This window comes from Scyliorhinus canicula, chromosome 10 (genome assembly GCF_902713615.1).
Source record: "Scyliorhinus canicula chromosome 10, sScyCan1.1, whole genome shotgun sequence".
Lineage (NCBI taxonomy): Eukaryota > Metazoa > Chordata > Chondrichthyes > Carcharhiniformes > Scyliorhinidae > Scyliorhinus > Scyliorhinus canicula.
The window spans coordinates 150,342,382-150,365,344 of NC_052155.1; the positions used below are offsets into that span (position 1 = coordinate 150,342,382).

The window sequence follows — 22,963 nt, forward strand, 5'->3', positions numbered from 1 at the left end:
ACTAGCCGAGTTTGGGACCTTCTCAGGTTATAAATTAAACTTAGGCAAGAGCGAGGTGTTTGTGGTGCACCCTGGAGACCAGGAGGAAGGAATTGGTAGGCTCCCGCTTAGGAGGGCAGGGGAGAGCTTTAGGTACCTGGGGGTGCAAGTGGCCAGGGACTGGGGGACTCTCCACAAGCATAACTTTACCAGACTGGTAGATCAGATGGAGGAGGAGTTCAGGAGGTGGGACATGCTGCCATTGTCGTTGGCGGGGAGGGTGCAGTCCGTCAAAATGACAGTGCTTCCGAGGTTCTTGTTCCTTTTTCAGTGCCTGCCCATATTTATCCCCAGGGCCTTCTTTAGGAGAGTGACCGGCAGTATTCTGAGCTTTGTGTGGGCACATGGGACTCTGAGAGTGAGGAGGGTGTTCCTGGAGCGAGGAAGGGATAGAGGCGGGCTGGCGCTGCCCAACCTTCTGGGGTACTATTGGGCAGCCAATGTGTCAATGGTGCGTAAATGGGTGATGGAGGGGGGAGGGGCGGCGTGGAAAAGAATGGAGATGGCGTCATGTAGAGGTACGAGCCTGGGTGCCATGGTAACGGCACCGTTGCCGCTCTCCCCCAAGAGGTTTACCACGAGCCCGGTGGTGGCGGCGACCCTAAGAATCTGGGGACAGTGGAGATGGCATCGGGAGGAAACAGGGGGCTCGATGGAGGCTCCACTGGGTGGCAACCATCGGTTCATCCCGGGGAACACGGATGGGGGATTCAGGGGATGGCAAAGGGCGGGCATCAGCAAATTGAGGGACCTGTTTATTGGCGGGAGATTTGCGGGCCTGGGAGAACTGGAAGATAAATTTGGCCTTCCCCAGGGGAACATGTTCAGATACCTGCAGGTAAAGGCGTTTGCTAGGCGACAGGTAGAGGGATTCCCTTTGCTGCCCTCGCAGGGGACGATGGACAGAGTGCTTTCGGGGGTGTGGGTAGGAGAGGGGAAGGTGTCTGACATCTATAAGGTAATGAAGGAGGTGGAGGAGTCGTCAGTGGAGGAGCTGAAGGCTAAATGGGAGGAGGAACTCGGGGAGCAGATAGAGGACGGGACTTGGGCGGAGGCCTTGGAGAGAGTCAACTCTTCCTCCTCATGTGCGAGGCTTAGTCTCATCCAATTTAAGGTGCTGCACCGGGCCCACATGTCCGGGACTAGGATGAGTAGGTTCTTCGGGGGTGAGGACAGGTGCACCAGATGTTCGGGGAGTCCTGCGAACCACGCCCATATGTTCTGGGCATGCCCAGCACTGGAAGAATTCTGGAAGGGGGTGGCGGGGACGGTGTCGAGGGTGGTTGGATCCAGGGTCAAACCAGGGTGGGGACTCGCGATTTTTGGGGTTGGGGTGGAGCCGGGAGTGCAGGAGGCGAAAGAGGTCGGGGTCCTGGCCTTTGCGTCCCTAGTAGCCCGTCGAAGGATTCTGCTACAGTGGAAGGATGCGAGGCCCCCAAGCGTGGAGACCTGGATCAGTGACATGGCGGGATTTATAAAATTGGAAAAGGTCAAATTTGCCCTGAGAGGATCAACACTCGGTATTTTACTAAGGTGCGTTATTGTTGTATAAAATCAAAATTTCTCAATAAAAATTATTTTAAAAAAAAAGGAGTGAGGGCCAAGATCGGCCTTCGCCTCCCTGATAGCCCGGAGGATCGTGTGAGGATAGCGAGCTCCGGAACCGGCAAGGGCTGCAGGGTGGGTGAGTGACCTGGTGGAACTCTTACACAAGTTTCTCATTAGGGGGCCGGAGGAGGGGTTCTACTCAAGGCAGAAGCTGTTCACTTCCTTCTTTAAGAATTGGTAGATGTCAGTGGGGGGTGGAGGGGGTGTTTAGTGAGAAATGTATGTGGATGAATGTAATGTTATGTTTTGTATATAAAATGAAAATGTCCTGAAAAAAATCTTACTTTATAAAGCGCAAAATGCATCGGCGTTGTTTATAGAAGGCTTACCTGCAGTCTGCCAATCTCCTCACCAAACTTCTTCTGTTGTTTCGCCAGAATTGACTGATGATACTCTGCGTTGGCCTGCATCATGCAATGTTTTGCAGCTAGAACAGGCAGCACTTCCTGGAAATAAAAATACTGACCAGGGGAAAGTCCAACCACAAACAACCACAAACAACAAGGGAATCAGGAAAGAGAAGGAGAAAAGAGAGGAAATTAGAATCACATTAATGGTTTTTAGAAAGTCAGGTGGGTTAAATAATTTGAAATGTAAGTTGGGCAATCAGGTGACTATGAATGGCTTGAATTTTGAAAGAGGAAAGCAGTTATAGCCTTTAAAAATAAACTCGATACTAAAAGCACACTTCTTAATATTCTGGCAACAAATGAGTCACTTGCAAAAATCAAAATAAAATCCAACCTCGACATGTATTAAATGCATATTAAATGCATATTAAATGTAATTGAAAATCTGTAATTACTTCACTCTCCAACTAAATTGTCCAATCCTTCATTATACTGGATTAGCAGCAGCACAGGAATTTGGCCCAAGACCATCCAAAGAAATATGTAATAGGATGGAAGCTGGGAAAAAGTATTCCTCTCAGCTGAAATTCAGGTAGACATATCGTGAGGTCTAAAGGGGGCAAGTATATTTGGGAATAGTTAATGCAAAAGCTAAGTCAAAGTATCTGTGGAATTTGATATTGAAAACTCAACTGTCCAAGAACATTTTACATTCAATTTTACAATTGACCCATTTGCTTTCAGAACTGAAGTTAAATTGGCTTGCATGCAACTTACAAGCACCACAATTAATTCCCATCTAGATACTCCCAATACCCAATCCAAGCCAGTGCATGCCACTAGTAGTGGAATTATTTTCTATTTAAACAAGTTCCTCAGTTAAGGTTACAGTATTCTGCTGCCAGTCATTTGGGGCAATAGATATATCAGATTACCAATTCACCATAGCTTCTAACCACAGGACCATCCACTTGAGCTGACACAGACAATTTTAACAAATGTATTCAAGATATCCTGAGCTGTTGGTTCACCTTTTTCAATATTGCACACAGGTGTATTTTTATTACACTTAACATTATCTGTAAACTAATAGGAAAGGGAGGCATTACAATCATAAATAAAAGGAGTTGGCCATTTGGCCCCTCAAGCCTGATCTGATATTCAACAAGATAATGTCTGATCTGATCTAATTATGGCGAGTCCATAAACAACTTGACATTGCCTCTAGTTCTATGCCCACTATAAAACTAGGTTTAAGGTAACCTAGCATTTGAACTGGATCCTTGCAGCCAATCAGTATAAGCAGGATGAAAATGTTGATCTCTTCCAACAGCAGGCTGTCAAATTCACAGCATTGGCCAATTATTCAACAGCAACTTAAATAATGCTTGTTTTTCAGACCCCAGCACTGCTCCACCATCATTTTGTGCCAATAATCACTTTCAGATCCATTATTAGGAGAATTCTACTCTGCCCTCATGACACAATAAACTCTTGCTTCAGAAGATAATTATCTAACCTGACAACGGTGAACATTATAATTTAACACAGCTAACTTTAACAAAATGTTAATCTTTGTATTTTGTATCATAAATCGATTGTCTGAACCAATTTTACAAAAGGCATCTATAGCCAGAAAATAAAGATACAAATTCATCAGTTTTCAGTGGATTTTGCTCCGACAATTTAGGGGCACTGTGCTAACTCTGAGCAACCTGTCCACAGACTGATTGTTGAACTGCTGTAAATTACGGCTTCAACACATTAAATATCTAACTGCCTATTTACAGATACATTTCTATTTCCCGTTACTCTTCAAATATATCATTAATCTTGCCTGAAAATTGCAACTCCATTGCTCAAGTGCAGTCAGAATCTGGTGTTGGTGTACTAAAGTTCATAGAATAATCAAATATAGCCCAGACAGCATTGAACAGCATTCTGTAATAACTGTGAACATGTGGAGTTCTGTTGTAGATACTACAATAAGTTGCAGTGTCCACACTAAATTGGAGAGAAAGGTAGAAAGAGGACAGAAAGGTGGACACCTGAACCCAAGGATCAAGTGGATCATACTGGAGAGGGGGGTGGTTAGTCTGCAAGACAAATAGCAATGTGAAAGTTAACAGAACAAAGGTGGCAGAAATCAGAAATATCCAGTTTTCATTTTTTACTTTACAGAACACTTAAGAACATTGCAGGTTGTGGACGAGTTAACTAAAAAGCCCAGCTGACTCCTGAGGATTAAATTTTAAGATTCAAGTTTCATTTCTCATCATTTCATTTCATTTCTCACCACATTCAATGATAAAAGAATGTACATCTGCAAGTTACTAGATTTACCGGAGCTACGTAGTTTTGATTTAGTTTCATTTTAGTTACATTCAGTTCACGCACAAGTAGCAAAGCCACCATGCTTAACAACGACTGTGAAGAATTGAAAATGGAACAGCTAGGGCAGCACAGTAGCACAGTGGTTAGCACTGTTGCCTCACAGCGCCAAGGTACCGGGTTCGATCCTGGCTCTGGGTCACTGTCCGGGAGGAGTTTGCACATTCTCCCCATGTTTGCGCGAATTTCCCCCCCAACAACCGAAAGATGTGGAGGGTAGGTGGATTGGCCACGCTAAATTGTCCCTTAATTGGAAAAAAATGAATTGGGTACTCTAAATTTAAAAAAAAAGAAAATGCAACAGCTATTGGCTGAACAAGCATGGTTTCTTGAACATTATATTCAGTTTTTATATGCATCACCACTACCAATTTATCAGTTGAAGGTGTAAAAAAATAATAAGGAAGGGATAAATAATTATTGCTTAAAGGAAGCAAAAATGCATTGAACACTTAAGAAATTCACAGAATGAAAAATGTATTTCCCAGAAACGCTTTCTATGATGTATCAACATCCAACAAAGAATAAAGGGTATAGATTCAACCCACACATATTTTGCAAATTTTTTAAAGCAATACAGCTGTGACAAGTACAGAGACATGAAACAGCAAAATAATTCCTATGCCTTCCAAAGGAAATAGGATTAAGTATCAAACAATTCACAAACAAATTAAGTAACATTCCCCATGCAAAATTTGCATTAGGGAAATGCTGAGTTTTGCATTTTAACATAGTCAATGAGGAAATCTATGGTCAAGGCTTTGCCGGGAAATGGGGCTGAGAGAAGCAAAACTCAATTATAATTTAGTTGTTTTGTCAAAAACATTGTATTCTTCATTCATGAACCTTCAAGCACATCACTCAGTGATGTACAGGCCTTGTAACTAGTTCCTCTGAGTTGGTACAATTTTAGCTTAAACATTATGGGGTAAATCTCACTGTTTAGCACTCCTGGCACAGAGCTTCTAGCTTTCTGCCACCCCACAATTTGCTACCTATCAATATTACTGAAACATTGAACAAGCCGAGTATTAGGCATACTGACATCTACTCAGTATGTGCAATCCACTCCCTCATAAGAGGCTTTGCACCGGAATTGCTAAATTGAAGAACTTTTCCTATTTTCTACATGTGAGCAACTGAGTAGACTAAGCTATTTCATTACATAAACATCAATTAAATGTTTAGTTAAAAAAAAACTAAATTGAACTCAAAGAAAAGAAATTACTTTCCAAATGAACTGCAACTAATTTGGTGAAAACATACAACAATTATGCAAGATCCATTTTATGGAAGTCTAATGAGCTGATGATTAAATTTAAGTCGATCAAAAATTACTTTTTAAAGGCAAATATCGAGATGTTCAACTAGCATCATGAACCAAGGATCTAAAAAGCCTTTAGTTAATACTGTCTGTATGCATCTTAACCCAGATTTTAATAACATTACTGCTAAAAAATCTGAAATATGACAATTTCATAGTGTTTACAGTGCAGGAGGCCAATAGGGCCCATCGAGACTGCACCGGCCCTTGGAAAAAGCACCCTACCCAAGCCCACACTTCCACCCTATCCCCGCAACCCCACCTAACCTTTTTTGGACACTAAGGGAAATTTAGCATGGCCAATCCACCTAACCTGCACATCTTTGGACTGTGGGAGTAAACCAGAGCACCCGGAGGAAACCCACGCAAACACGGGGAGAATGTGCAGACTTTGCACAGTCAGTGACCCAATGTTGGGAATCAAACGTGGGATGCTGGAGTTGTGAAGCATCGGTGCTAACCACTGTGCTAACGTGCGGCCCTTTTTAGGTGGTCTTATATTCCTCACACAATGATGCATAACGCCAGTAAATAGCATCAGGATGAAAGCACAACATCTCAGCCACTTTGGGATATTCTTGGAATTGGCTAGCTAGTGTGTGGAAACCAAGTTTTTTTAAAACAGTGTGCAGGCAACTGAGCCTGTTAAACAAGCAATTAACAGCAATTTCATGAGTAATTCAGTTCTGTGAGCAGCGCAGGAGGCGGCAGAAGCTCAGCTGAAGGTCAGTTATGGCTGCAGCCCCGATGGCGTGCGTGGCCACGAATAGGAGGAGGTCGGAGTACTTCCGGCTTTACCGAGGGACCAGGCAGGGTTGCCCCTTGTCCCCCTTGTTGTTTGCACTGGCAATCGAGCCGCTGGCGATGGCATTGAGAGATTCAGAGAGGTGGAGAGGCTTGGTGCGAGGTGGAGAGGAACATAGGGTGTCGTTGTATGCCGACGACCTGTTACTGTATGTGGCGGACCCGGTGGGAGGGATGCCAGGAGTGATGGAGTTACTAGCCGAGTTTGGGACCTTCTCAGGTTATAAATTAAACTTAGGCAAGAGCGAGGTGTTTGTGGTGCACCCTGGAGACCAGGAGGAAGGAATTGGTAGGCTCCCGCTTAGGCGGGCAGGGGAGAGCTTTAGGTACCTGGGGGTGCAAGTGGCCAGGGACTGGGGGACTCTCCACAAGCATAACTTTACCAGACTGGTAGATCAGATGGAGGAGGAGTTCAGGAGGTGGGACATGCTGCCATTGTCGTTGGCGGGGAGGGTGCAGTCCGTCAAAATGACAGTGCTTCCGAGGTTCTTGTTCCTTTTTCAGTGCCTGCCCATATTTATCCCCAGGACCTTCTTTAGGAGAGTGACCGGCAGTATTCTGAGCTTTTTGTGGGCACATGGGACTCCGAGAGTGAGGAGGGTGTTCCTGGAGCGAGGAAGGGATAGGGGCGGGCTGGCGCTGCCCAACCTTCTGGGGTACTATTGGGCAGCCAATGTGTCAATGGCGCGTAAATGGGTGATGGAGGGGGGAGGGGCGGCGTGGAAAAGAATGGAGATGGTGTCATGTAGAGGTACGAGCCTGGGTGCCATGGTAACGGCACCGTTGCCGCTCTCCCCCAAGAGGGTTACCACGAGCCCGGTGGTGGCGGCGACCCTAAGAATCTGGGGACAGTGGAGACGGCATCGGGGGGGAAACAGGGGGCTCGATGGAGGCTCCACTGGGTGGCAACCATCGGTTCATCCCGGGGAACACGGATGGGGGATTCAGGGGATGGCAAAGGGCGGGCATCAGCAAATTGAGGGACCTGTTTATTGGCGGGAGGTTTGCGGGCCTGGGGGAACTGGAAGATAAATTTGGCCTTCCCCAGGGGAACATGTTCAGATACCTGCAGGTAAAGGCGTTTGCTAGGCGACAGGTAGAGGGATTCCCTTTGCTGCCCTCGCAGGGGACGATGGACAGAGTGCTTTCGGGGGCGTGGGTAGGAGAGGGGAAGGTGTCTGACATCTATAAGGTAATGCAGGAGGTGGAGGAGTCGTCAGTGGAGGAGCTGAAGGCTAAATGGGAGGAGGAACTCGGGGAGCAGATAGAGGACGGGACTTGGGCGGAGGCCTTGGAGAGAGTCAACTCTTCCTCCTCATGTGCGAGGCTTAGTCTAATCCAATTTAAGGTGCTGCACCGGGCCCATATGTCCGGGACTAGGATGAGTAGGTTCTTCGGGGGTGAGGACAGGTGCACCAGATGTTCGGGGAGTCCTGCGAACCACGCCCATATGTTCTGGGCATGCCCAGCGCTGGAAGAATTCTGGAAGGGGGTGGCGGGGACGGTGTCGAGGGTGGTTGGATCCAGGGTCAAACCAGGGTGGGGACTCGTGATTTTTGGGGTTGGGGTGGAGCCGGGAGTGCAGGAGGCGAAAGAGGCCGGTGTCCTGGCCTTTGCGTCCCTAGTAGCCCGTCGAAGGATTCTGTTACAATGGAAGGATGCAAGGCCCCCAAGCGTGGAGACCTGGATCAGTGACATGGCGGGATTTATAAAATTGGAAAAGGTCAAATTTGCCCTGAGAGGATCAATACAAGGGTTCTATAAACGATGGCAGCCTTTTCTGGACTTCCTGGCTCAGAGATAGGTAACTGGGTCAATGGCAGCAGCAATGGGGGGGGGGGCATTATTGTAGTGTTTATTCGGTAACTTTATAGTGTGTTAATTTGCGTTGTTGTTAAAACGCTGGGTTGTTCATGGGGATGGGGCGAATGTATATGATTGTTAATATTATTGTTATTTTCGGTATTTTACTAAGGTGCGTTATTGTTGTATAAAATCAAAATTTCTCAATAAAAATTATTTAAAAAAAATTTTTTTTTTTTTAAAGTTATGGCTGCAGCTGGCAGCCGTTGCAAGAGGTGATGTGGCAGTATAGAGCAAGAGAATACCAACTGCAGTATTTGAAATCTGAAGGCTGGCAAAAATGGGTGAGTACATCAGAGTCAAACTGAGTTCCTGCTCTAACTTGTAGCTTATGTATATGAATAAAGGAATGAGAGGCTTGATAAGCGAGTGCAACAATTTACAATGGGTCTCATTCACTTCTGTTTTGAGACCTCCTCCAATGAAAGGCAATAGAGAGGAAGGGAGCTGCAGCCACTAGAAACGGAGCTACAGCACCCAGAGGGGCACCAGGTCACAAGGCTGAAAGGGGACATTGTGGCCTGATGGGTATTCTTAAAGACACCAGCAAAGCATGATGGTTAAAAGAGATAACTTTGTATCAGGCTAAACACTGTGGGAACAGCAAAGCTGCAAGGAGATTGTAGTGAAAAACAGGCACAGGAGTTGATTGGACAGTGGCTGTTCCGGGCCTTGAACAGACCGTGATTGAACAGAGACCCCTGTGCAGTGTTCCTGCGAGAACTAAAACCCATGAGAGAGGGTCATAATTCCTTGAGCATTAATGACCAAAAAGACAATAATATTTTTGGTGCTTGTGACTATGTGGTTGGAAGCATGGTCAGTGCCAGCAGAATCTGTAGAAGATAAACAGACAAAGGAACTTCTGGAGTGATAACCTGCAGTAACAATAAGCAGTGTCCAGGGCTGAGGACATTGGAATCCACCAAGAGGGAAATTGATCACGTTGCCTCTTAATGGGTTGTATTTAGGTCCAAGCTGCGAGTTGATACCTTTGTGGTAACTTGGTACAGTACAAGAAAGGAGATTTTTATACGATAATTTGAGAGTCTGTTCCATAATGCGCATTCACAAAAGTTTTGAGATAGGTGCAGCAACACAGATAAGATGAGCACAGAGCAGCATGTCTCTCATGCACAAAAGAGGCTACCATCCAGAAAGTGCCAAACTTAAGAACCTCTGCTTCCTGCAAACGTCAGAGCAGCACTCATTGAGCTATGTGCCATGACGGAGGAGAATCTGAGTCGGCGCAGGCTGGGAGGGCCGAAGGGCCTGTTCCTGTGCTGTAATTTTCTTTGTTCGTGTTCAATGAGACCTTGTGGCCCTTTTGCCTGTGGCGGTGAAGGTCAGTGCAGGTGAATTTCTATGCTGCAGAAACATTCCAGGAATCCTCTGGAAATGTCTGTGCAATTTCCCAGTCTACAGCACATGGCTGCATCAAGATGGTCACAAATGCTTTGTTTCAAAACAGCCAGCCAATAGGTGCAATTTTGCACCCAATTCAGGCAGTCTGTCTGAGGGGGCTGCAAGGTTGGATTTGGGAACAGTCCCATCAGATCGCAAGTTGGCAAGTGTTACTCTAATTTTCAAGGAAGTAGAAAGAAAACAGGGAATGACAGGCCAGTTAACCTAACATCAGTTGTTGAGAAAATGCTGGCAATTGTTATTAAGTGCAAACACTGCACTTATAAAAGCATAGTTTTGAACAAGTCAACACGGTTTTACTAAAGGGAAATACTGTTCACCAAATTTATTCTAGTTTTTTGAGGATGTAATAAGATAGATAAAAGGAAACCAGTTGATATTGTATACCTGGACTTCCAAAAGGCTTTTGATAAAGTGCCACACAAAAGGTTAATAGGTGAGCAAAGTATGCATGCAGTTGGAGGCAATATATCAGTATAGATAGAGGATTGGAAGCAGTGGCCGGGTAGTGAATAGCAGAGTACCACAGGGATCAGTACCGGGGCCTCAGCTATTTACAATCTATATTAATGATTGAGATGAGACGGAACAAGTTTGCAGGTTATGTAAAGCCAGGTGAAAAGTTAAGCTATGAGGAGGACACAGAGGCTGCAAACAGAAATAGACAGGTTAAAAGAGTGGACAATACTATAATGTAAGGAGTTATGGTTGAAACGATAGAAGGGCTGAAGTTTTTTTTTAATTGCTCAAAAAAGACATTTTGTCAAAGTGTTTTGTCTTGCACTTATCATGACAATCATAAAAATACCAATGTCAGGGGAAACACAACTTCATACTGTACAAGAAGAGTATGCTGATCGGTAATGACTGCCATGCAGAATGCACCAGTTAATGGTGACTGCAGCGAACAATGAAAACCAGGTAACTTGACTGGTCAGGGCATTGCTCTCAGTAGTGAACCAACAAATGGCTGTCACTTATTTTGTTCAGCTCAAACAAGTGGAATGTGTGCATACATGTTTTTTCTGTCTACAAAGAACATTAAGCTAACGTTTCAAGTCTGGAAGACTCTTTGACAAGACTGACAAAGAGTCATCCAGCCTCAAACGCTAGCTCCCTTTTCTCTCCACAGATGCTGTCAAACCTGCTGAGATTGATCAGTATTCTGTTTTTGTTACAGATTGCAGCATCCACAATAATTTGCTTTTATTCTGTGCATTAATATGTAGTTTCCAGTACATGCAAATGTGCCACACTGCAAGCCCAACAATCAAATTGTCTGTCAGTGCTTTTTAGCACACTGAGGATATTTATTCAATGCTTCGCAGAATCACATCTCATGTTGGAGACCATTACATGCTTTGCAAGCACAGACAGGTTGAGTACGGTCTGTAACTTGCCCACTGCGAACAGCGGAAGGAACATGCTATTTTGTACAATCCATAGAAGCATACATAGAAAATAGAAACAGGAGGCCATTCAGCCCTTCAAGCCCGCTCTGTCATTCATTATCATGGCTGATCATTAAGTTCAATACCTTGATCCCGCCTTCGCCCTCATATCCCTTGATCCCTTTAGCCCCAAAAGCTATAACTATTCTCTTCTTGAAATTACAATATGCCTTGGCCTCAACTACTTTTTGTGATAGTGCATTCCATAGATTCACCACTCTGGGTGAAGAAATTTCTCCTCACCTCAGACCTAAAAGGTTTACCCCTTATCCTCATACTATGACCCTATTCTGGACTCCCCCACCATCGGGAACATTCTTTCTGAATCTACCCAGTCTAATCCTGTTAGAATTTTATATGTTTCAATGAGATTCCGTCTCACTCTTCTGAACTCCAATGAATATAATCCTAACTGGTCTAGTCTCTCCTCATGAGTCCCGTCAGTGCAGGAATCAGCTTGGTAAACCTTGGCTGATTTAAATCCATTACAGCACATACTAATTTTTTTTGCACGTCTTTATGGGGTCCAAGTTCACCTTCGAAATGGAACAGTCAAATGAACTCCCTTACCTTGATGTACAAGTGGAGAAATCCACCATGGGGTTCTCTACCGCAAGGTACAAAAGGTCAGGCCTGTGGGGTGGAAATGGACCTTCAGGGAATGGGGTGGTGGGATCCAAAGTTAGCGATTTAATCGCAATCTCAGGTGGTTCCCGGTGCAGGGCAATTGGCGAGAGGAATTTTGTGCTTCTGGGCAACTGCCTCGCAAACCCTTAACTGTGATTTCCGAGAGGGATTCCCCACTGCATCTTTGCAGTACTCCTGCACTCCCACCCCCACACTAGGAGGCTGGAAAGTTACAGCACATTATGTAAAGAAATACCAGGAAAACCAAAGCTTTTGCATGGCACCTTGTCTGCAAGAATAGGTGTTATAATATCAGCTCTACATACAGTAATAGCCAGTAGGAAAGTAAACATTTATTTTATTCACTGATCAAAATCGAGAAAGACGCTTAGTTAAGGTGTTACATTAATTGTCTTACCACTTGCAATGGCACAATTAAAAGTTGAGATAAATAGTCTCTATTCATGACATTCAATTTGAGAGATTGGTGCTATGTATATTGTATTGGATTTACACATTTTCCATGAGAATTTTTTCAAATGTCGTCTCCAAAGTTCAAAACCACAGCTAAAAATGAAAACGCAATTCTGAAATTATTTTTTTGATAGGGTTTAGACCTCAGAAAATTTTTACTATGAAAGTAAAATTCGCCAAAGGTCTTAAAAAGCAATTTTTAACATTGCTTTTCATACCATTTAATAGTGAATTTCAAATAAATTATTATTTGTCTTCACACATAACAAAACTATGGAACTAGGAAAGATTAAAGTTTATATCAAGTCTTTGGACCAGGTTTAGCTCAGTTTAATTCTGCGTACAAATCTTCATTAACTGATCCCACTAATTTTTTTGTTTACAAATCAAATGCGAAGCACCACTGCAAATACTTGGAACTTACCTTGGGTAAATTTTCCTTATACTGGCACTGTTTGAAGGCATCTCCATAGTAATCTGCAGCTTGATTAGCAAGTTTAGCTATTATTGCATCCTTCATTTTATCTGCAAGACAGAGTTGTTAACAACGATATAAGCTAGAATCAACTGCTTCAAATTCCCATCACAACTTTCTCCCTTTATACACCCAATATAATCTAAATGGATACTCCTAAAAGCAATCGAAACCGGCAAGTCCATTAGTTCCAGGAAGACAAAATTGAAACTAAAATCTGTTCCATTACGACTCGATTAAGTCGATTACAAAAGTAATCCAAGGGAATAATTAAATAAAGCCAACCGTTTTCAGGATGAGGTGAACTTGTGGAGCAGTGGGTAGCATCCCCGCCTTACTCTGAGGTTCCAGATTCAAGCTTACCCCGGAACTTGGCCAAGGAAGTGCATTCATAATGTGCCAGACAGGCAGAGTATCACTCCTTCCAAAATATGCCCATGGCTAAAGGTATGAGGAGAGATTCCTGATCAGCCATGGGATGGAAAGAAATCAGAGCTTCTACCATCATAATCCATAACACCAGGATGCCATATGCTTGTAAAAAAATTGTGCTGCCATCGCAACTCTGACTCCTGGTGTACAGTTGGCTGGACAGCTGTTGTGGACCAGACAGATGACAACAGCAGAGTTTGACCCTTTTTCTGGCTGGGACAGATTTGGGACCTGCCTTCTTGCCCTATCCGTGGTGAGTGCCGTGGCGCTGTGGGTCAGATCTGCCTTCAGGCAGAGAATGCAAGAAAAAGATCATTCTCAAGATGCAACACAGGGTTGGCCAATTTGTGGCCCTAGGGCTGCATGAAGCATCCAAATCTTGTTAAACTGCACCCTTCAAGCCCTGAAAAAAAATTAGCATTATGCATCTTTGTGTTACTTATTATTAGGCCGGCACAGTGGCATAGTATTTAGCACGGCTGCCTCACAGCACCAGGGGCCCGGGTTCAATTCTGGCCTTGGGTGGAGTATGTAAGCATTTTACGGGGATGTGGGGCCGATGGGTCAAATAGCCTCCTTCTGCACTGTAGGGCTTCTATGGATTCTATGGCAACTGAGTGGTTTTGTGATCATCATTAGTCTTGAATTCCAATTTCATTTTATTGAATTCAAATTTCACCAACTGCCATGATGGGATTCGAACCCAGGACCTCAGAGCATTACCCTGGGTTTCTGGTGACATACCACCACCTACCCAATCAGATCTCCTTTCCCACTAAAGTAATAAAATAATTCCACAATTCGTTTTTTTTTCACTCTCATAACCCTACTTCCAGCCTTCAAATAACATTCAGTTGGAAGGATGTGCAGTCTTGTCGAGTCACTGTTATTCCTGATTTAGAAGACAGCCTGAAGCTTCTAAAGACTTGGTATGGGGACAAGCAGCACAAAACAGATCATCCTTTACCCATGGTGTCCTAGCCCACTATCCAACAGTACAAAGGTACCCCCCACCCAATGCCTCTTGAATACAGACTTGCATTATTGCATTAGCAATCAACACAAACTCAACACAGAAGGAGAATATTGTTCTCAACAACGGGCTATTCAATCTGTGAATCTTTACCCCAGGGAGTATAGACGTGGTGTTTCAGTTATGGCTGAGAGCGGGGATTGAGAGGATGGGGGAAAGGTTCACAGAGGGGAGCTTTCTGAGTATGAGGGCATTGGAGGAAACGTTTGGGTCGGCGAGGAGAAACAAATTTAGGTATCTGCAGGTGCGGGACTTCCTTCGTAAACAGGTGTCAACCTTCCCGCTCCTACCGCTAAGGGGGATTCAGGACAGGGTAGGTTCCAGAGGGTGGGTAGGAGAAGAGAGCATCTCGGACATTTATAAGGAGTTTATGGGGTCGGAGGAGACGCAGACCAAGGAGCTGAAGCACAAGTGGGAGGAGGAGCTGGGAGGTGAGATAGATGGTCTACGGGCAGACGCGTTGAGTAGAGTCAACACATCCACAACATGTGCCAAGCTCAGCCTGAATTGTTGTTCACCCGGCTCACATGACAGTGGTCCGGATGAGCAGATTCTTTGGGGTGGAGGACAGGTGCGCAAAATGTGCGGGAGGACCGGCGAACCATATCCACATGTTTTGGACAGGTCCAAAGTTTAGGGGATTTTGGCAGGGGTTTGCAGACATCATGTCCACGGTGTTAAAAATAAGGGTGGCGCTGAGTCCAGTGATGGCGATTTTCAGGGTGTCAGAAGACCCGGGAATCCAGGAGGAGAAAGAGGCAGATGTTCTGGCCTTTGCTTCCCTGATAGCCCGGGGATGGATACTATTAGCATGGAGGGACTCAAAGCCCCCGAAGTCAGAGACCTGGCTATCGGACACGGCTAGCTTTCTCCATTTGGTGAAAATCAAGTTCGCCTTGAGAGGGTCACTGTTAGGGCTCACCCGGAGGTGGCAACCATCCACTTCTTTGTGGACAATTAATCGTCAGCGGACCGGGGAGGATAGTTTAGATTAGAGTAGGGAGTCATTAAGGGTGGGACCTGTACGAAAGGCTTTTGTACTATGTTTATGGTTTCATGTATATTGCTTATTTTGTTGTTGTTACTATACCAAAAATACCTCAATAAAATGTTTGTTAAAAAAAAAACAATGGGCTATTCAACCACTTCTTGGAGCCCAGAACAGGATTCATGAAAACACATGGAACAGGCGATTCCTCTTTCACCCCCAGGTTCCAACTTACTGCTGTTAGAATCCTTCTGGTTTCTATTTTCTAAACAGTAACAATATGCGCATCATATTATTCCTTATAATCCCCAAATGTATTTTCCGCACATTTTCCCACCTTTTAACTTCAGTGTATTGAAGTATAAACTTTGACTAAGCCTCCTATTTCAATTGAGGATCTCAAAATTTCTATCTCACAATCTTCAAATTTGACAACTTCATTATTGCCATTTTTGTTTTAAAAGCAATTTAGCACTGGTCGTTCTAGTACCACGGGCTCCAGTCTTTCAACTTTATTCACAAACAAAATATGCCTCCACGGTCAGAATCAGACCAAATCAAAACAATTTCCAATGACCTGTCTCATTTAACTCATCACTTTTGCACAGAACAGCATATTTCATAACCATGCTCAAAGGATGAGCAACTAATGTATAGGGCAGTAGGAAGAAAAGATTGCATTTGAAGAAATGTCAGACAAAAGTCGACATTGCAGCAAGAGGCTTGCAGCCATAACATCCCAGGGGCAGGCTAAACTAGCACAGAATAGGACTTCTGCCTCTCAATGGGACAAAGTGCCACTCTAGAGAGCTGCAGGCCAATCCGATTAGCAGCCCTGGCAGGAACAGGAGTCATCTGCGAGTGCTTTCAGGAATTAAGGAAAGAGCATGAAGGAGAATGTCACAAAGGTAATTCCAGGTGTTCGGCCAGGGAGGGATCCAAGAATTGAGGGACATGGGGGGTGGGGGCAGGTGTTGGAGGACAGGTGGCAAGGCAGGGGTGAGGGTAGTGGTGACATTTTGGTAGGGAGCCTTCTTGCCATTCCTCATCTAGGAAAAAAAAAATGGCCTTTCCGCTCCCACCCATATATTATGATGCGGGCATCAAGTCGGTCTAGTTAATAGTAAGAAGCCCAATTGACCTTTAATTATTAATTTAAATATGGCAGGCAACCGCCCATCTAGTTAACATGGGGTCAGCTTGAGAGCGCATGTCAAGGTGATGGGTTAGCCAGCTGACATTTATGCCCATTGAAACAATACCCAGTCACAGTCCATAAAATCCAGCCCGATCACTCTTCTTAAAATAAAATACTTTTAAGTAAAACAAAGGCAGAATACAGCACATGCTAGAAATCTGAACTAAAATCAGAAAATGCTGGAAATACTCAGCAAGTCAGGCAACATCTTTCAAGTACTTGCTTTTAAACGACTGAGACTAGAAAGCTTGGTGAAATGAATTTACTTCCTTGCCTGAAGTCATAAGTAGTCAGCAATTAATTCCTGAAGTTAAAGTGTCTTTGTAACAAAAGAACTCTGCTATCCAACACTGAAAATTCTTCACCAGCTCCCTGTCTCCTGTAAATGCCAATTTATTTAAAACCCCACAGGTTACATTCCATCATCCTCTCCTTACTGAGATCCACCGATTCACAAGCGTGTCCATTTCCAAATTCGCACATGCCATCAAGTTGTTGGGAATGGTTACAGCATCCTACCTCAGCAACTCTCAGCTCAAATCACGAGTATGTCACTTCAACCGTCTAAACCTGACGAGCTGCATTTCCTTTATTCCCCTCCCCAACTTCATGATCAGTGATAGAATTTCATTCATAGTGCCCTGACACTGTGCATTTCTCTACCTAAATGCACCTTGCACCTCTTCATCATCTTCAAAGGCCACAACATGTATCACTTTGACTCTGCCTTCTGTCATCATTCCCCATCGCTCTCATTGTCACAGTATTTTGTTAGAAATGCTATTGTTATATGGAAGAAACCAATTTAATTGTGGTTGAAAGTTTGTTTTTGCAATGCAGAACAGTGACATGTTAAAATTAGAAGTTAAAACTGTATTATGGTTCAGATTTTATTCATTAAATTCCTTACCACAAACATTTCCACCATAATTATTTAAGATGTTTAGATTTTAATATCAGATTGTTCTTTGAACCAGCAAGGCGAATGAAATATATTGCTATGCCAGCTTTGCATGCACTGTCCGTAAAATACATTAACACTATAATATCTTGATTGTCAATCTACAAAACGCAGAGGCTTGGAAGTTTCAGCAGTGAATTGTGGGGGGAATAAAACGCCTGTTTAGCGGGCCAGCTGTTCCAGGCAAAAAATGCAGCATCACACAGGAAATTAGCTCCATGTAGAAAGTGCAAACTCACAAATAATTATGTGGGGGGCAAATTTGCGGGGCTGGAGGACTTGGAGGAAATGTGTGAGCTGATCAAGCGGAATGGCTTCAGGTACCTGTAGGTTAGGAATTTGGTGAGGAGAGAGGTGCCATCCATTACTGGGCTGCAGACCCTGGGGTTGCAGGACAAGGTGCAGTCAATGGATGAAATAGGGGAGGGGAAGGTGTCAGATATCTATAAGGAATTGATGAGAATGTGAGGGAGCCCTGGTGGGGATATTAAGCGTCAATGGGAGGGGGAGCTAGGAGGGGAGGTGGGGGCCAGGGTGTGGGCAGAAGCGAAAGGGCGAACACGTCCTCGTTGCGTGCAAGGTTAAGCCTCATCCAGTTTAAGGAATTTAACATGACGATGGCGAGGGTGAAGAGTTTCTTTGCTGGGGTAGAGGATATGTGTGGGCAGTGCGCAGAGGGGCCAGAAAATCAAGTCCATATGTCCTGTGCTTGTGGGAGTGATTCCAAGTCCAGAGGTGATGATATTTGGGGTGTTGGAAGATCCGAGAGTCCAGGGGGTGAAAGAGGCCGAAGTTTTGGCCTTTGCCTCCCTGATAGCCCTGAGACAGATTTTGTTAGGGTGGTGGGAGTCAGAGCTGTCAAAAGAAGGAGCGTAGGTGAGTAACCTGGCAGAGTTCCTAAGGCTGGAGACAGTCAAGTTCGCTCTGCGAGAGTCGGCAGAGGGGTTCACCTGGAGATGGAAACCGTTAATCGATTTCTTTGAAGAGAATTGGAGGGGGGGTTAGGGAGGTAAAATGGGGGAGGCAGGGCGTGGTGTGGTGTTGGTGTCAGGTGGGTGGTGGTTGTTTATCATGTTGATGTGTTGTTCTTCTGATATTTTGTGTATATATGCGAAAATGCCTCGAATAAAAATATTTTTAAAAATCAAATAATAGTGCGCATAATCCTGAGCGTAATAAAGGTGAACAATAAAGAGAGATGCGAGTTAGATCAGAAAGCATGTTAACATTACATTCTTGGTACTCATTCTAAAGCAATAGCCATTAAGACGAGAGTCCACGGCCGTATTTCTTGTGTGTTTGGGGGGAATTAGGAGTTGGGTGGGGTGAGGAACAACAGATAACCCAAACAAATCTAGCATGCTATCATCATTCTTACTTATTTGCATTATCACATCAAAATCTACTGAATTATGCTATGGGCATTACATAAGAAATGACTTAAGTATCAGTACTTGGAGCGTGCACCATTTTTACTTGGACAACCAGAAAGTCAAACACTGAAAGCAAACCGATAATTGGTTAAGTAAAACTGATTTGCACATGGTAGTATTTCATTTCACAGGCCAAAATTTAATTTTAGTTTCTGGATTTTTGCTTTTGAAATTCTTCCAAAATATTAACTTACTCGAAAGGATATTTAACAAGAATGGGTGTAATTCCTTGATAGTTCAGCATCAGTACAAGCTTCAGAATGAACTAACTTGGAAAAAACATTTAAATAGTTATATTTACCAGCTGCTGCTTTAAGGAAAAATACCTCCTGTGCCTGAGCCAACATGATCAGACTGAGGGTTCCAACTGTATCTGGAGAAATGTCCATGGTGGGCTCTCGATTCAGTGCTGACAGCACAGTATCCTTGATGTGTTGGAAAACTCCACTGGCAAGCTATTGCAGTGGAAACAAGAAAACAGCATTGATTACTTCTTCCAGCATCTGTCAACAGGATTAAACTTGCAACGGTTAGGGCTACTTCAATAAAGTCATGTCACAAATTCCTAACTCAGCTAAGAGTACTTCTTCCAGTTACAATAATCTTAAAATTGCAGCTAATGGAGAGAAATCAGGAAGCCAATTTTGTCCCACAAAAGGGCAATAGAAATCTGGAACTTCTTTTCCTCAAAAATCAGCAGATGCTCGGATTATCAAGGATATCAATTTATCTGGAGCAATGGAGATCATTCATAATTTAACTGAATAGTAGAATGGTTCAATGTTCTCAAGGTTAGCACTTCAGTGCTCAATCTCTGGTCAATTTAATGCACTATAAATGCAGAATAAAACAAACAGCTCCAAGTGTTTTGAATGTTTTCCATATCAGTAGTGTTTGCAACTATTAACCTGCTTGCAAATTATACGGGAAAGTCAGAAAACCAGCAATTTTCCAGCTTATGACCACCTTGCTGCTTTCCATAATTTAAGATAGGAATTGAGTAGCAAGGAAGAATCACACATGAATGACACAAGGAAGAAAGAATCAAAAACAAAAGTGTGAGGTGGATAGATAAAGAAAAGGAAGGAGTTACAGAAATCACAGGTGAGAAAATAAAGTTAGAGAGGGAAAGAGGTGTATAGTAGAAGACTAACAGAAAAACAGAGGGGGACAATTAGTCACATAATAAAAAGATAGCCTCACAAACAATGTTCTATGTTTGTGAGCAACACTAGCAGAAATAAACTATTTTAAAATATTGATATTTAAATGCTGCTAGCATTAACAATGATTTTTCTAAAGTAATTTTCACTATAAACACTAGAGGGCACTAACATTTTAGCCTCTGATTTTAGCACAGAAAACTATAGCACAGGGGTGGGCAAACTTTTCCGTGCAAGGGCCGCATTCAGAAATTCACAATTCACAAAGGGCCGCATAGTATATTAAGTAAAATAATTACTTCACCCGGTTATGATTCTGGGCGCCTCATATAGAACATAGAACAGTACAGCACAGAACAGGCCCTTCGGCCCTCGACGTTGTGCCAAGCAATGATCACCCTACTCAAGTCAACGTATCCACCCTATGCCAGTAAGTAACCCAACAGCCCCCCCACCCATTAACCTTTAAAAAAAAATTTAAAAAAAAAAAAAAAAATTTAAAAAAAAAAAAAAATTTTTTTTTTTTTTTTTTTAATGACTTGGTGGGCCGCAGAAATACCTTTGGCGGGCCGCATGCGGCCCGCGGGCCGTAGTTTGCCCACCCCTGCTATAGCAGTTCTTAAAATTATTTTGTAATGGATATTACATCTTTAAAACACCTCAATTCAAATCTAGAGAAACCCGAACATGGTGGGATGGCAAATCACAAAGGAATTAGACCAAGATAGGCATAAAGCAGATGTGAAGCAGAGAATCTACGTCACTATCTCTTAATTTCAACCGTAGGCGTCAAAGTTACATTTCAAGTTAAACTTTACCCATCTGTGGAGAGAAATTGTTAAAGGAAATTTGAAACAAGGTCTCTCAGTTAGTAATCTTCATTACTCGGCACAGCTACCATCTTGGTCAGAAAATGGTTTGCAATGGTTTTTGACACGGTGGAGATATTTTTACCAAAACATGCTCATCTGAACACACTGGCTAATACTGGGATATGGAGTCCCTGGCATCTCAAGTAGATAGCCCTCATGCATGAACCCATGTGATAATGAGTCCAGCAGAGAAGAATGAACAGAAAGCAGAAGCAGGAAACCAAGAAAGTTATTTCCTCCTTCACAGCTGAGACCAATAATGTCACGGGGCCATATCTTTTTATTAAAACAGTAAAAAATATATACAAGGCCAAACGGTACAAACACTCATTTTCTGTTGGAGAAACAGGATATCCTCCCTGGGGTTTTTGGGGGGGGGGGGGGGGGGGGGGGGGCTACAGAGCATCTCATGCACCCTGCGCTCACGACATTGGATGGCTGACAGCCTTCAGACAGTCACCTTCCGGGGTCACACTGAGTGCGGCAGGCGACACGGGCCCACCAACCAACAAATTACTCATCACAGCCCCAAGGGTCAAATTGACACAATGCTGATTGCATGGCTCAGAACAACACCAGGAGATGCATTCCTCAAGATGTCATTAACGTCCTCTGGAAAAGAAAAATTCATTCTCCTCAAATCCCACATAACTGGGATTGGCAGAACTGGCATTTTGGAAACTCTTTAAGATGTAATGATCCTTTGAACTGTTTGTGAGAAGTGTACAACACCATTCACATGAAGGACACAGTTCTTCACAGTTGTATGCCCAACTGGATTTATAGAAAAGAAAATGAGAACACAAATCCGAATCCAATGTTCTTTCTAGCAAGGACAGAGGACAAAGCAATATCCTACTTTTGATTTCCTGGCAGACAATGATCAGCATGACCTTTGGGAGTGACTGAATATTCCTTATTTGGATTCCAAGATTTTAAATTGTGTTTTGATCAAATTCCATTATGGAGGCCTGTTGATCTTCACAAATGTCAATCAGCTGTTTATTTCCAGCATTTTCTCATTTTATTAATGCTTCAAGAAACATATTTAGGCTCTCGCCAAAACAGGTTTTCTATTCATAACGGAGTGGAAACCAACAATCCTGGCAGAAATTCTGCTCCTATGTCTTTTGGTCTTAATCGCTTGTGTAATTTTACAAGATTTTCTCAATATTATAGCTAAAAGGGCAATAATTGCATGATGCAAATATGTAACTTACTGCACCAGAGCTTTAAAAAGTGTGTTATGTTCTGAACCTGAAACCAATTTAGGTTTTGTAGTACTTCAGTGACTCCACTGTTGGCCATTTAGCATCTTATGTTGGGCTTACAAGAAGTTTGCACGGACAAATTTAATATCTGTTGAGAAGGTTCATTAGGCTGGTTCCTGGGATGGAGGGTTTGTCTAATGAGGAAAGGCTGAGCCGGTTCTCACTGGAGTTTAGAAGAATGAAATGTGATCTTATTAAAATAGATAAGATTCCGAGTGGGCCTTGTCAGAGCCGATTCTGCGAGGATGTTCCATCTTGTGGGGAAATCTCAAACTTGGAGGCACAATTTAACGATACAGGCTCTCCCATTTAAGACAAAGAAAACAAGGAATTTCTTTGCTCAGAAGGCCATTAGTCTTTGAAATTCTCTCCCATACAAAGCAATCAAGGCTGAGTCATTGAGTGTATGCATGGCTGTATTAGATAGGGAATTAAAGGGTCATGGAGTCAGGCAGATAAGGCCAGTTGAGGTCACAATCAGATCAGCCATGATCTTATTAAATGGCAGAACCATACTGGCCTCGCTGAACAGGCACTGGAATGTGGCAACTAGGGCTTTTCACAGTAACTTCATTGAAGCCTACTTGTGACAATAAGCGATTATTATTATTAAAACAGGCTTGATGGGCCAAATGGCCTAAACCTGCTGCTGTTCTTTATCTTGTGATCATGACCCAAAATCTTTTTTCTGTACAAACACTGACCAACCTATCACACATTTCTAGCATGTTGCATTCTTCCAGATTGCCAGAACTTGCACTTTTTCCTTTTGTTACTATAT

The 22,963-nt window shown here is 43.4% G+C and overlaps 1 protein-coding gene across 6 annotated transcripts in view; it reads right to left on the reverse strand.

Moving 5' to 3' along the window:
• The window catches only part of LOC119972710 (programmed cell death 6 interacting protein), a 136,282-nt gene that overhangs the window by 62,767 nt on the left and 50,552 nt on the right, over nt 1-22,963 (reverse strand). For 2 of the 6 annotated variants that reach the window (XM_038809865.1, XM_038809867.1), the window contains exons 5-8: nt 19,178-19,331; nt 12,781-12,881; nt 4,046-4,093; nt 1,977-2,108 (exon numbers count right to left, since the gene is read on the reverse strand). In XM_038809865.1, coding sequence (XP_038665793.1) covers nt 1,977-2,108; nt 4,046-4,093; nt 12,781-12,881; nt 19,178-19,331 — 435 coding nt within the window. The remainder of the gene's footprint in view (nt 1-1,976; nt 2,109-4,045; nt 4,094-12,780; nt 12,882-19,177; nt 19,332-22,963) is intronic. The other 4 variants (XM_038809868.1, XM_038809870.1, XM_038809866.1 and 1 more) reach the window with 2 other exon arrangements.